This window comes from Syngnathus acus, chromosome 13 (assembly GCF_901709675.1).
Source record: "Syngnathus acus chromosome 13, fSynAcu1.2, whole genome shotgun sequence".
NCBI classification, from domain to species: domain Eukaryota; kingdom Metazoa; phylum Chordata; class Actinopteri; order Syngnathiformes; family Syngnathidae; genus Syngnathus; species Syngnathus acus.
The window spans coordinates 2,606,749-2,620,507 of record NC_051098.1 but is presented as its reverse complement, the minus strand read 5'-3'; the positions used below and the strand labels follow the sequence as shown (position 1 = coordinate 2,620,507).

The 13,759-nt window shown below is 43.3% G+C and overlaps 1 protein-coding gene across 4 annotated transcripts in view; it reads left to right on the top strand.

The window, feature by feature from the left end:
* LOC119132857 (kinase suppressor of Ras 1-like) overlaps positions 1–11,426 on the top strand; it is a 78,195-nt gene extending 66,769 nt beyond the window's left edge. For 3 of the 4 annotated variants that reach the window (XM_037268413.1, XM_037268414.1, XM_037268416.1), the window contains exons 13-18: positions 931–1,127; positions 1,242–1,338; positions 6,828–6,961; positions 7,036–7,167; positions 7,498–7,633; positions 9,250–11,426. In XM_037268413.1, the coding sequence (XP_037124308.1) occupies positions 931–1,127; positions 1,242–1,338; positions 6,828–6,961; positions 7,036–7,167; positions 7,498–7,633; positions 9,250–9,372 (819 nt within the window). In that variant the 3' untranslated portion in view covers positions 9,373–11,426. The remainder of the gene's footprint in view (positions 1–930; positions 1,128–1,241; positions 1,339–6,827; positions 6,962–7,035; positions 7,168–7,497; positions 7,634–9,249) is intronic. The other variant, XM_037268415.1, reaches the window with a different exon arrangement.
* The last annotated feature ends 2,333 nt before the right edge of the window (positions 11,427–13,759 follow it).

The window sequence follows — 13,759 nt, the reverse complement described above, 5'->3', positions numbered from 1 at the left end:
AAAAAAAAAAAAAAAAAAACATTTTTCTTTTTTTTTTTTTTTTTTTCCTGTGCGGCTCCGCGGCCCGGTACCAAGTGACCCACGGACCGGTACCGGTCCGCGGCCCGGTGGTTGGGGACCACTGGTATAGAATACAGAATAGGCATATACATATAAGGAGGACAGTGGAGAATGTAACTTTGTCCGCTGGTGCAGGATTGGAGTATTTGGTAAGTTGCTTTGCATCTAGGGTCACGCAAGGTTGTATTCCCAGTAGTAGCAGCAGGTGGTAGACTGACTTCATATCTGAAATTGCACAAGATATTATACATATAATGTGTTCTGCACATAGAATATTGTATTGCACATGTTATTAACATGTCATATTGAACTACGTATATCTATATATATATATATATATATATATATAGATATGCGTAGGGAATAAGTGGCTTTTAGCAAGTTGGGTGTACAAGATTTTAGTAAACTGCAGAATGGATGGTAACAGAGGCGCACTGGCAGTGGTTATTTTTGGTTTACTTGTTTTTTGCTGTTGTTGTGTGGACGCCACAAAACCACATAAAACAGGATTGGGCGGATCCTGTAATTGAATCCAATCCTCTTTGATTCTGAAATACTCAAAACTTAACACAGCCTAAAATAAAACACACAAGCCCAACTCAGTAACATCCTGTAGCCCATGGGTATTACAGCATTTAGTAAATTTTGTTTTTCTGTATTTTATAAGGCTATGCAGGATCAAATATTATACTATGTTATTAATGAACCAAAAAATGGCAATCAAAACAATATCACCTGCCTTCATATGAGTAAGGACAAAAATTGGAATAATCAATTATAGTGAAATACGATGTTGAGTTATTTGTCTTGACAAGGGTCAAGTAGACACCTGTGTAAAACTCCAAACATGAGTGTCTTTCAATTCTCCAGGGTCGTTGGGGGAAGGTGTTCAGGGGTCGCTGGCACGGTGAGGTAGCCATTCGCCTTGTGGAGGTCGATGGCAATAACCAGGAGCACCTGAAGCTTTTTAAGAAGGAGGTGATGAACTACAGGCAAACCAGACATGAAAATGTCATCTTGTTCATGGGGGCCTGCATGGCCCCGCCCCACCTTGCTATTGTCACCAGGTAGAACAAAGATGACTAATTTCTGCTTATGTTTTTTTTTTCTTTCCCCCTCCAATACATAAACACAGATGTTAACATTTTTGTGACAATGCTACACATTTTTTTGCTTTGCAGTTTCTGTAAAGGGGTGCCTTTATACTCTTTTGTAAGAGAAAGAGGTCATTTGTTGGATATAAATAATACCAGACAGATTGCACAAGAAATTGTAAAGGTAAGAAGCATCAATACAAAATGGATATCATTTTTTAAAAATTACAATGACATTAGGACACTGTGTAAAACTGAAATAAAACCACGTTATAATGATTTGTAAATCCCTTTCAACCTATACAAACTAATGTTTTTGCAATTGATGATCCTATTGATGAGACTACTCGGGGAATCAAGGTGGTGCTGCATGTCAATGTATTTCATTCACAACGATGTAAACACTGAAACATTCCCTCAAAGCGTGGAAATCAATTTTTTGAATGAATTCTTATCCTAAAAATATTTTAATAGCAACTTCTTGACTGTGTGGCACAACTGTGGATGGATGGTGAGGTCACATATGGGTGAAAGGTGGTCTCCAGTTGCCCACATTACATGCACAGTCAGTTACATCATCTGCAATTTCTGCTTCTACAATAGGATCACAATAGGATAAAGTTAGGAAAAGGACACCAGTTATGGGTATGAGAGTTCATAGGCTTGAGAAAAGAGGTAAGTTTCTAGACGGGACTTAAATATAGGGAGTGAGGGTGAGTCGCAGACAGATTGAGGGAGAGAGTTCCAGAGGCGGGGTGCTGTGCAGGAGAAGGCTCTGTCGCCGAAGGATTTGAGTTTGGATTTTGGGACTGTCATACGTGAAGTAGTGGAGGATCGGAGGGGATGGGTGGGGCGGTAGGGGATAAGGAAGTCGGATAGGTAAGGGGGAGCCAGGTGGTGAAGGGCTTTGAAGGTGAGGAAGGAGTATCTTGAAGATGATACGCTGCTTGATGGGGAGCCAGTGAAGAGAGTGGAGAATGGGAGTGATGTGTTCGCAGGACCGGGTGTGGGTAAGGAGGTGTGCAGCAGAGTTGTGGACTAGTTGAAGTCTATGGAGTGAGTGAGCAATGATGCCAGTGAGAAGGGAGTTGCAGTAGTCAAGCCGGGATGAGATGAAGGCATGTATGAGGGATTCAGCGGCAGGGAGAGAGAGGCAGTGTCGGATTTTGGTGATGCGGCGGAGGTGGAAGTAGGAGGTCTTGACAACTGAGCTAACATGAGGGTGGAAGGACAGTGTAGCGTCGAAAATAACGCTGCGGTTGCGTGCCAGAGGGGAGGGAGTGATGGTTGAGGAGTCAATGGTGAGTGAGATGGGTCCAGCCATGTTTTTATTGTAGAGATGCAGGTTTCAAGGTGGGTGAGTGGAGGGTTTCGGGTGGGTGCGGTGCGTATGTAGATCTGGGTGTCATCAGCGTAACAGTGGAAGTCCAGATTGAGTTTGCGGATGACATAACCAAGGGGGAAGAGGTAGCAGATGAATAGGAGGGGGCCAAGAACTGAGCCTTGGGGGACCTCCTGTGTGGGGAGAGGATGGATGTGTGGCCGGAGAGAGAGACAAACTGGTTCCTGTTGGTGAGATAAGAGGTGAGCCAGTCAAGTGCAGTGCCCTCAACACCTAGTTGGCGCAGCCTTTGAGGAAGGATGGAGTGTTTCACAGTATCAAAGGCTGCGCTAAGGTCGAGCAGTTTCAGGGTATTGAGGGCACCGGAGTCTGCAGAAATGAGGAGATCATTGGTGACTTTAACAAGAGCGGTTTCGGTGCTGTGAAGTGGGCGGAATCCGGACTGGAAGGGTTCATAGAGGTTGTTGGACTGGAGATGGGTGTGGAGTTGGGCGGAGACAATGCGTTCGAGGGTTTTGGAAAGGAATGAAAGGTTGGAGATGGGACGGTAGTTGGAGAGGTTGACTGGGTCCAGGGTGGGCTTTTTGAGGATGGGGGTGATGGCGGCAAGCTTAAAGACAGTGGGAAAGTGGCCAAGGAATAGAGACTGATTAAAAAGGGTGGTGCAGGGATGAGAATTTTCCGCGGATCCGCGGATATCCGTGTTTTTTCCGTCTAAAGTATCATTTTCGTGGATCCTGTAAATCCGTTGAGCAAATTTTTTTTCTTTATATATGGGGGGGTGAGCGGCCGGCCAGCTGGCCTGGCAACGTTAGCCTCGGCGACTCGCAAGCATTCGCCCGCCCGCCGACGGCATCTTTAGGCACATCTCAAGACAAAATTAGTTAAGCTGTGAGTACGGAAATCGGCTTGCCTCCGTAAACCTAACTCACTGGCAGCAGTGATGCGACATCTGCCTTATTTTCGGCAGCATTTCCACTTGTTAACCAAACTTACGCGGTGAACTAAGTGTTTTTACACCGCCACAATGTGAATTTGCGATTGGGTTTTCATCACTTGTAGATGAGTTATTTAGTTAGATAGAGCTAGGGCCTACTCAGCAAATGTTTTCGCCAGCATGGCGCAGGTTTTGGAGAAAAAAGACAAGGATGGTGCCAGGAAACTAGACAAGTCGAACGGGATCAAGAACTGCTTCAGATGGGCATGGCTCGAGAGCAGCGTCATCGTACAACTCGGAACACAGTCCGTAACCATGTGCCTGACGGAACATATCCGTAAAGTAGATGTCACGGGGAAGGTTTTGTGTATTCTCTGTCAAGATATGATCAGCTATGGAGGTCGCGGCGCGAGGAACATTAAGGAGCACATCGAAACAAAAAAACACAAAGATACGTTTTTACTTTTACAAGCATGTGGGTTTAGAAAGTAACATGATGTTACATGTAACATGTTAGGCTATTGGCATGATCCCCCCCAGACCCCCGGCTACTTTTCAGTGGTTTTTCACATTTGCCATCCTCGTCCCTGGTGGTGAGGTGAGGGAGGAGGACAGGGAGGCAGGCCTTAGTTAGGGTCGTTGGAAGGGGGTTGAGAGAGCAGGTGGTTGTCTTAGATGCGGTGATGATGTCCAGGATGGTGGAGGAGTTGACAAGGGAGAAGGCAGTGAGAGAGGCGAAAGGCGGGAGGTCAGGAAGGGGGGGGCAGGAGAGCAGGGGAGGTGAGGGAAGAGGAGTTATTGATGGTGGCGGTCAGAGAACTGTTGATTTGGGCGATTTTGTTGTTAAAGTTGACAAGGAAAGAGTTACAGAGGGCAGGTGAGGAGGGTTGGTTGGTGGCTGGTGGCTGAAGAAATTTGTTGACGGTGGAGAACAGGATGCTGGGGTTCCGGTTGTGATGTTAATGAGGGATGAGAAGTAAGCGGATTTGGCAGCAAGAAGAGCATCACGGTAGGAGGAGATGTGTTGTTTGAAGGCTTCAGGGTGGACAGTGAGGCGGGTTCTTTTGTAGAGGCGTTCAAGTTGACAGCCAGTTTGTTTCATGGAACGGAGTTCTGGGGTGTACCAGGGGGCAGAGTTGGTGAATGAGACAGAGGAAGTTTTCAAGGGGGCTAGGGAGTCAAGGGAGTCAGAAAGGATGTTGTTGAGCATGATGGCGAGGTAATCAGGGTAGGAGGAGGTGGGGTCAGAGGGAAGGGCAGAGGATATGAGCCGGCAGAGTGTGAGTGGGTTTACTGTCTTGATGTTGCGGTAGGAGAGGGTGCGTTTTGTGAGATTATGAGGCGAGGGTAGAGGGGCGGAGAAGAGGATGCAGAGATGATCCAACAGTGGGAAGGCGAGAGGACAGGGGTTGGATGCGAGTGGAAAGGAGGAGCAAACTATATCCAGGGTGTGGCCTTTAGTGTGGGTGGGGAAGTTGATATGCTGGGTAAGATGGAAGCAGTCCAGAACAGAGATGAAGTCAGACGTCAGTGGGGCAGTTGGCTGGTCGATGTGGATGTTGAAGTCACCGGTGAGTAGGAGGCGGGAGGAGACTGAGGATACGATGGTGAGGAGTTCAGAGAGTTCAGAAAGAAAAGACGGATGCGACTTTGGGGGACGGTAGATGAGAACAGCAGTAGTAGAATTGGGGAGGGAAAAAGCGAGATATTCAAAGGATGAAATAGATGGGATTTTTAGGTTCAGTTCAGTGATGGGTTGGGACTGCTTATGGAGGACAGCAATGCCACCCCCTCGCCCAGAGATGCGGGGTTTGGTGATGTAGCTGTAGTTGGACGTAGTTGGTTGAGAGCAAAAAAATCCAGGGGCTGTTGCCATGTTTCACAGAGAAGGTGCAGATCCAAGTTATTGTCCAGTAGTAATTCAAAAATAACAGGTGATTTGTTGGAGAGGGAGCGACAGTTCAGCAGTGCAAAGGAGATGGATGGAGGAGCGGAGGGGGAGCGGAGGTAGTCCAGAAAGAGGGGAGGGGTGAGCCATCAAGGAAATGTCTGTTTAAAGATAGTCCAGAGCTATGGATGTCGCGGCGACGGCGAAGGATCCCAGCCTTGCTGGCAGCTGAAGCAACAGCAGCAGGGAGACGATAGCTATTGTTGAGGCGATGAAGATCAGCAGCAGTGTATATGAATGAGCGAGAAGTTGGTGAAATAGGAGTAGTAGAAGTGATAGTCCATGGAAAAGATGAGACGTGACAGCAGCTGAGAAAAATCCAGGCGGGTGGTGATGTTGGTGCAGTGGGTGGCGGTGTTGGTCGATCTGTACCCTCAAAAACGGCAAGACCCAGTGTGCCATGGCGGCACACAACCAAGCCACGGCCGGCGAGCTTGCAGCGAGCGGGGTCTCCCACCGAGGATGCCGGCCAGGTGGCCAGAGAGCTGGGGCAAAGCTGTGGCCAAGTCCAGAGCAAGCAACCTCAGAGCCGGGAGGCAGAAGGGTCCAGTGGTGGTTTGGCTAGCTGGCTAACGTAGCTCGGAGCCCGAGGGAGCGGGAACAGAAAGATGCGAGTGGAGCTGCGGAGATGCGCGGTGGACGGGAGACAAAACAGGGAAAATAAAAGAAGGGACGGGCACACTTAAAACGGGAAACGCAAAACAAATAGCGGACAAACAAGTAGCGGACACGGTCCGGGACAGAAGCGGCAGTCAACAATTCAGACGCCAACGTTGCTCTAACCCGGAAGACAACGGACGGACACATGTGACGTTGATTGGTCCTTCCAACGTGTGCTGCCAACGGCCAATCACCACACGAGCCGGATGATGCATGTACTACAGTACAAAGGCAGTCTGACAATTGATTGACACATCATTGTGACAGTCTTGAGTAGGGAGGGAGGGAGCGAAGGTGTGCAATAAGTGGTGGTTTATAGTCCAAAAAATACGGTACCTCTTTTTGTTATACCTTTGCAAGTGTCACACAAAGTTCGGTGTGGTGCAATATGGGTCTGAAATTCTGTGCTTACAGAATTTGCAGGTTGCTTTCCTATTTGCTAATGGCAGTTCTCGATGGTCAAGTCTGAGTCACCAAAAATGTGTAGTCTGGAGTCCGACTCGAGTACTACAGCCCTGCTTTGTAGTGTTAGGTTCAATATACAGTATGTTGAATGTAGGTTGAATTCGCTGTTTTTAATAGGTTGAAATGGATTTGCAAGTCACTGTGTTGTGTTTTTTTGTTTGTTGATGTTTTGTTTAACACAACGTCCTGCCTGAGTTCATTTGAATTTTTTAGTACGTATAGTATGTACAGCTAAACAGATACCATTTTCTTACAACATGAGGCCGACTTTTGACAGTCCCAAACTGCTATGTATTATTTGCATATTTGTCTCTACCAAAGGGAATGGGCTATCTGCATGCAAAAGGCATCATTCACAAAGATCTGAAGTCCAAGAATGTTTTCTATGACTCCAACAGAGTAGTTATAACAGATTTTGGTCTGTTTGGGATGGCCGGTGTGGTAGAAGAAGGAAGGTAAGAATGCAACAGATGTCTTCAGTTTATGCTATTATTGTCTACATTGTGATTGCAATGTTTTGTGTGAATAGAAGAAAGAGTGTGTTGAAAATACCCCAAGGATGGATCAACTACCTGTCCCCAGAGATTGTGCACGTGATGAGCCCAGACGTTGCTGAGGACCAGCTGCCGTTCTCGAAAGCTGCCGATGTTTATGCTTTTGGGTATTAAATGTTGTCAATTCAAAACTAATAATTACATAAAAAGCTAGAGTTAACATTATTTGAAATATTCCAAATGTTCATGGTGATTATTGGTTTGTTCTAAGCCTGAAAGCAAAAAAATGACTTGAGAGTAACATTACTGCACAAATGTCATCTGTTAAACTGCACAGCACGTTGCACCAGACCCACACGATTGTTGTAGGCGTAAAAAAGAGGCCAGGACAATCCTTTTCTCATATAAATTTCTATATATTAGGCATACATGTTTTTTGGTTTAGAAGTGCAATTAATTTTATTTATTTGATTTAACTTGATATTGCCTTTTTTCAGTACAATCTGGTATGAGCTGCATGCTAGAGATTGGCCAATCACCAACCATCCCGTGGAAGCCAAAATCTGGTTAGTGGGTAGCAATGAGGGCATGAAGAGGGTGCAGACAGATGCCAACCTGGGCAAGGAAGTTATGGTAAGTCTATAGCATAAAGTAGAGCTATTACATTGTTTTAAAAGACTTTGAGGTTGATTTCCTTGTAATATTCGCTTTTTAACTGTGTGTATGGACCCCTTTAAGAGTTCGTAAACAATGTGGTGTCATTTTTGGGGGCATGGCTTAGCTGGAGGCAAAGAGATCCAGCATGCTCGCTTGACATCGCAGATTAACATATTGTGTTTATGTAGAAATGGATACGAAATATGGACATTTGAGTGAATATGTAAGCTCACTCTCCACGATCGTAAATGCAGTCACAAGTGCTGCTAATTCAAAGAAAAGGATGTACTAGGCACCTCAGAAAATCTAAACAATTGTGCTGATAGTTTTTAAAATTATTTTTACAGGTTGAAGTGGACAATAGGTGGAATGCGCATCAGAACTTTAGTGGCGATTGGTCGTAATTTTTGGACGTTTAGTGACACAAAAGTTACTACAGCTCATAGTCAGACAGGTTAACAGACCTCCCTCTCGCTCCTATGGCTTGTCAATGCAGAATTAGCATCCGACGGCTAAACTAACAAGATTAGCAGAGCGATTTCAGCTTTTTACCTCCCAGACATGGGCCTACGTGCCGCAGCCAAAAAGCTCATAGACGGCCGTCGATCGCATTAGCTAGCCACAGCCTGTGAGGCAGCTGGGAGGATCTCCCGTCTGCATCGCCCGAAGAAGCTCCCTGCCCGCAGTTTTCGTTCATCGCCGTCTGACCTCTCCATTGTTGCCACCGCCCTCTGCCCATCTAGCTCCATCCAGGAGTATGCGATGCAGCAGCCTGTGTCGCGCTGCCCAGTCAGCCGGCCCATGTGTGTCAATTACGGATAAATAACTCAGAGAGCACTGAACTTCTAGTAATGTGTAGCCAGCCAAGTGTGGGCACTTAAAGCACCTCCTTTTCGGATAAGAAGATATGTCATGTGCGGGATGGAGCAGGGTGACCAAATGCAGCTTGAACCACGGTTTATTGAAGGGAAAAGGGTGGTGGAGGAGAGGATGAGGGGAACAAACAGGAGGACATAGCAGGACTAACAGGGAGGCAAACAGGCAGTAACAAACTGGCAAACAGGAAAACAGGCAAGAGCAAACAGGGAGGACAACAAAACTGACTAACAGGACTGACTAACAGGACTGGCAACAGGCTAACAGAACAATCTGACCGGGAGTGACACGCATACAGGACTTAAATACAAGACTGGAAACAAGGGGCAGGTAACAGCGATTACAGTGATTACTAGTAGGACACAGGCAGGGAGCGGCGAGTGCACAGATGCGGGACAGAGATGCGAACGGAAACCATGACAACAAACCATACTTGACTTCAGGAGAAATTTTATTTCTATTACATTACAACGATGGCCTAAAGTTGACATTATATTAATTGGTGGAGGAATATTGAGCATTTCTACATGTTGATGGGGCTTGGAGTTGAAGGGATAATTACAGTCAAATAATGTGTTAGAGTGGTGCTCACTCTAACTTGTCATGGTGAGTGCCTAATGGTGATTCACAGTCATACGTAGTTGAGTGAGGATATATACGTATTTGTCAATTTGTAACAATTAATGTTGGCATGTATCAATGTTTTGCCACAACAGGAGATCTTTTCTGCCTGCTGGTCATTTGAAATAGATGACAGGCCGACCTTCACCCAGCTGGCGAGTATGTTGGACAGGCTGCCGAAACTGAACCGCCGACTGTCCCACCCTGGACACTTCTAGAAGTCTCTTGAGTCAGTATGATAGAAATTGGGGGTCCAACCAACAATCAACTTCACTCACAGTGATACACAAAAAGGAAGCTTGAAACGACAGCAAATAAACCAACATGACAAGAACCAGATTGATACGTAAATCACTCGACGGAGTTCTTCACAGTATCTATCAGTATCTATCCACTGTGATCTGCTTGGGAAAGGAGGGACAATTGAGTACAATACTTCAAGCTGATTGGGTGATGTGGCAATCTGTGCAGCCTGTGCAGCCTATCAAACTTTTGTTTTGACCAATCAAAAACCAGAATCAGGGAGTTAAAGAAGCACAACCTTCCAAAAAGAAAGTGTGAGTAACTCTGCAGAAACAGAATTAATCGCAGCATCCATGCATTCGTCCACCGGTGTCACCAGTGTGGTTGGTTCATTGGTTTTCCCCGGCTCAGCGCTTCTTGTTTTTGGCGCAGAAACTTATCTTGACCCTAAATACATTTTTGCTTTGTGATTGGTTCGGTCATTCAGTTGTGCGAGCCTGGGACAAGATGGATTCTTGTGTTTTTGTAAACTCACAAATACCGTGAGAATTCAGCTTGTAAACAAGGTTAGAAATTAACTGCCCAAAACATGATTTTGCAGATTGATGAAGTTGTTTTGCAATGTATCAGGAATGTACAGGAAGTGACTTTGCTGTGACTGTTAAGTTTGTACTTTTCAGAAGTTACGTAAATCTCCCTTTTAATTTTTCTCTCTTCATTTTGTGATGTCCTAATCCATGTTCTCCTGCTGTACCTGATCACCATGTTCAGGATTTTGAATCCCAATATTTCTCTTTCTTCTATACGCCTCTGTTTAAAGCTGTTATTATGTTCATGTATATCCTCTCATTTCCACTCCAATGGTGGACCATGGGATCATTATCATCGCTCATCCTCCTCTCAGACAATAAACAATAATACTGTACATAGTATTGGTATGTAGTGTATATAATAATAAATACTTTACTATTAATGTATTAAGCACTGGGTGCTCACTTATGTTTTTTAGATCATTCAAATGTAACGGTTTGATACTTATTATGCAGTAATGCAGTAAATACCCTACAGCACAAACTGAGGCTGACTTTCTTACACAAGAGTTTGAAAGGTCTTTAAAGATACCAATCTAAATGTCTATTCCCTTGCTTTTGAAAACACATCTGTAACACTGTGACATATAATCAAATTAGCAACATTTATTTAAAATTGTTTCCAGAAGTCAATTCAATTTAACATTTGACCAATTCTGCATTTTTATCACACAATATGTGCGTGTTCACTCATTTATTTTCGTTTATTTTTAAGATCCCCTTGAAAGACAAAGTTTACAGGAGAAAATAAGATACCTTTGCATATTTCAATCAATTCTCAGAATATCTACAGGAGAGTGTAACTTAACATCCCCCTTGAGAGGTTATATTAATATGTATAATAAATTAAAAACGGAATTAACATTAAGACTTTAGTGACATAATTGTCATAGTTTCTGCAATTCAAATTTTGCTTTTTTTAAGTGCTAAGCTGCTCAGTAGTTCCTCATCTAACCGGCTGACTGCTTCCTCCTCTTACTTCACCACTAACTGTTTTTTACTGTATACATTGCCACCACTTCTCCCTGTATTAAAAAGCTTCATAGCACAGAGGCTGCTGTATTCAGCTTATTGGCTCTAGCTCCTCTTCAATGTACGCCAGTGGTAACATTAAAATTGATGGTTGTCATAGTTTATGAACAAATGTATATACAGAGATAAGATGAATTGCTGTTCAAATGTTTTTATTGTTTCATTTTGTTTTTCAAAATACCTTTAAGGACACATTATGGGATATGAATGTTTCAATTGCTTGTATGCCAATGTGTCTGCAATATGCACAATATACACAAACCCTCACACTAAATTGACAAATATAATTAGGCATTTTGGTGATCAATACAATACAATACAATACAATACAATACAATACAATACAATACAATACAATACACACGCACACAAAATAAACAATCAGCAGTCATCAAAAAGAGAGCGAGGCAATCCAAAAATTTGAGAATAGGGGTAGGAAACCCTGGTCTTACAAGAGCCATATCCTGCCTGTTTTTCCATCTCTCCCTGCTAACAATAACTATTTGTATAAATAAGAAACCTAAGTGGGCGCTCACCAATAGCATCAATTTGTGGGGAATTTCCATCTCTCCCGACTAACAATAAATATTTGTATAAATAAGAAACCGAAGTGGGCACTCGCCAATAGCATCGATTTGTAAGGAAATACGAAAATGACCACATTTAGACAGTTGTACACCTGACAGTGATGATTTGCTGATGCTCGTAACTTTTTTGAAAAAAAAAAAATAATATGACGGCAGGGGGGTTGCTCGAGGCATTGAGATGTTTGCTAAATATAGCTGAAATTGTCCTCAGATTGTCACACTTGCAGCAGAGGAGTTCACTTAAATATAGACCTATAGACCTAATCTAAAAAGCGTATTTATGCAATGCTAAAAGTAGGGGATAAAAGTGTGCTTTATTTCCTTATTCTTGGGAAAACCTGTACCAGAATTTAGGGACAGTTTTAAATTGTGAAAAAAAAATGCATATGTATGATAAGTGTTTATAGTTTTGAGATGTATGTTTGTTTGTTTTTAATTATAGGGAGATTTACAGAGGATTTGTGCAAAACGTTATGTCTTTTGTATCAGTAATTGAATACATTAAAGTTGATATCTGGACTCAGAACCTTCTGCAAGCTATTACAAGGTTCAGTCATCTCGTTAATTGTTAATTTTAGTTTAAGCTTCCCAAAGAGGAAGTCCACAATTACACTGGTTAAAGTTATGCATACAATACACACTGTGACACAGATTGTTGTTTGACTTTTGGCTAGTCCTTTTTTAGTCAGGGGTCGTATGATGTTACTCGTGTGATGTTTGGTACAGTTTTCACGCCAGATGCCCTTCCTGATGCAACCCACCCGAAGTGTAAAAGGGTCTTGCCGAGGGACCCAAATGGGTGCTACCATTGGCCTTGACCAGGATTTCACCCCTAGTCCCTGGCATCTGAAGCCAGCCGCCTGACACTGTGACACAGATTGAAAGGCAGAATTTAGAATTTGTATTGAAATTGATGTCAAATTGAAGGGGAATCTATAATAATGCCACCAGTAAGAGTAAAAAACAAATGAACAGTGATATTCAGGAAGACAAATCCTCAGGAGCAATGTATTTGTCTTTCACTTTTAACACAAATTAATCTTGTGACCAGACTGAGACAACACAGAGACAGACATCTCATGTATGGTCCTGAAGCTATTCTTGTAAATATCAAGCCATCCATGTAAGAATCTTTTTTTTACTGGTACTAATCATAATAATCTTCCTCCGCTTTCAAGTTCCCCATTAAATTGTTCTATTAAAATGTCTGTACCTACACAGTCTTATCCCTGAAGTCGCAATGATCGGTGACGGGGATGTGTGTGTGTATGTGTGAGTGTGTGTGTGTGTGTGTGTGTGTGTGTGTGTGTGTGTGTGTGTGTGTGTGTGTGTGTGTGTGTGTGTGTGTGTGTGTGTGTGTGTGTGCGCGTGTGTACTCACACACACACACACACACATAGTGGGTCAAAAACGTATTCAGTCAGCCACCAATTGTGCAAGTTCTCCCACTTGAAAGATGAGAGATGCCTGTAATTTTCATTATAGGTACACTTGAGACACACTATGAGAGACAAAATGGAAAAAAAATCCAGAAAATCATATTGTTTGATTTTTAAAGAATTTATTTGCAAATTATAGTGGGAAAAAAAGTATTTGGTAAATAATGGTCTTGATCTGGGGCTCCACACAAGATCTCAAGGTCAAAATGATCACAAGAAAGTTGAACAAAAATCCCAGAACCACATGGGAGGACTTAATGAATTTTTTTTTTATTTTAGCTGTTATAACCACTGAATACAACAAAAAGTAGCCCACTTTAAAATAAAACATTTAGCTGAGCTTTAAAAATAAACGTAAAATTAGGACCGTCCTTGACAAGTCCATGTCAGTGGTCTCGTCCTCTTCGGGTTTTCTGCTCAGCCAGCAATAAACTGAAGCACCTGAACATACAAAAAAAATCTACATCAGCTCGGAGTCAGATTTTTTTTTCCAGGAAAAGTAATAGCTTATTAAATTATATTTAATTCTTACCTGTTTAATGTGACTTCTGTGTCTGAACTTCGCTGCAGATCTTCCCTATGTCAGGGCTGTAGGATGTGACTTTGATCTTCATCCAGCCCTGTAGGCTCTCATCTACGAGGCGGGAGCGGCGTTTGTTCTTTATGAAGTTAATGCTTGAGAACAATTGCTCGCATAAGTATGTTGAGTCAAAG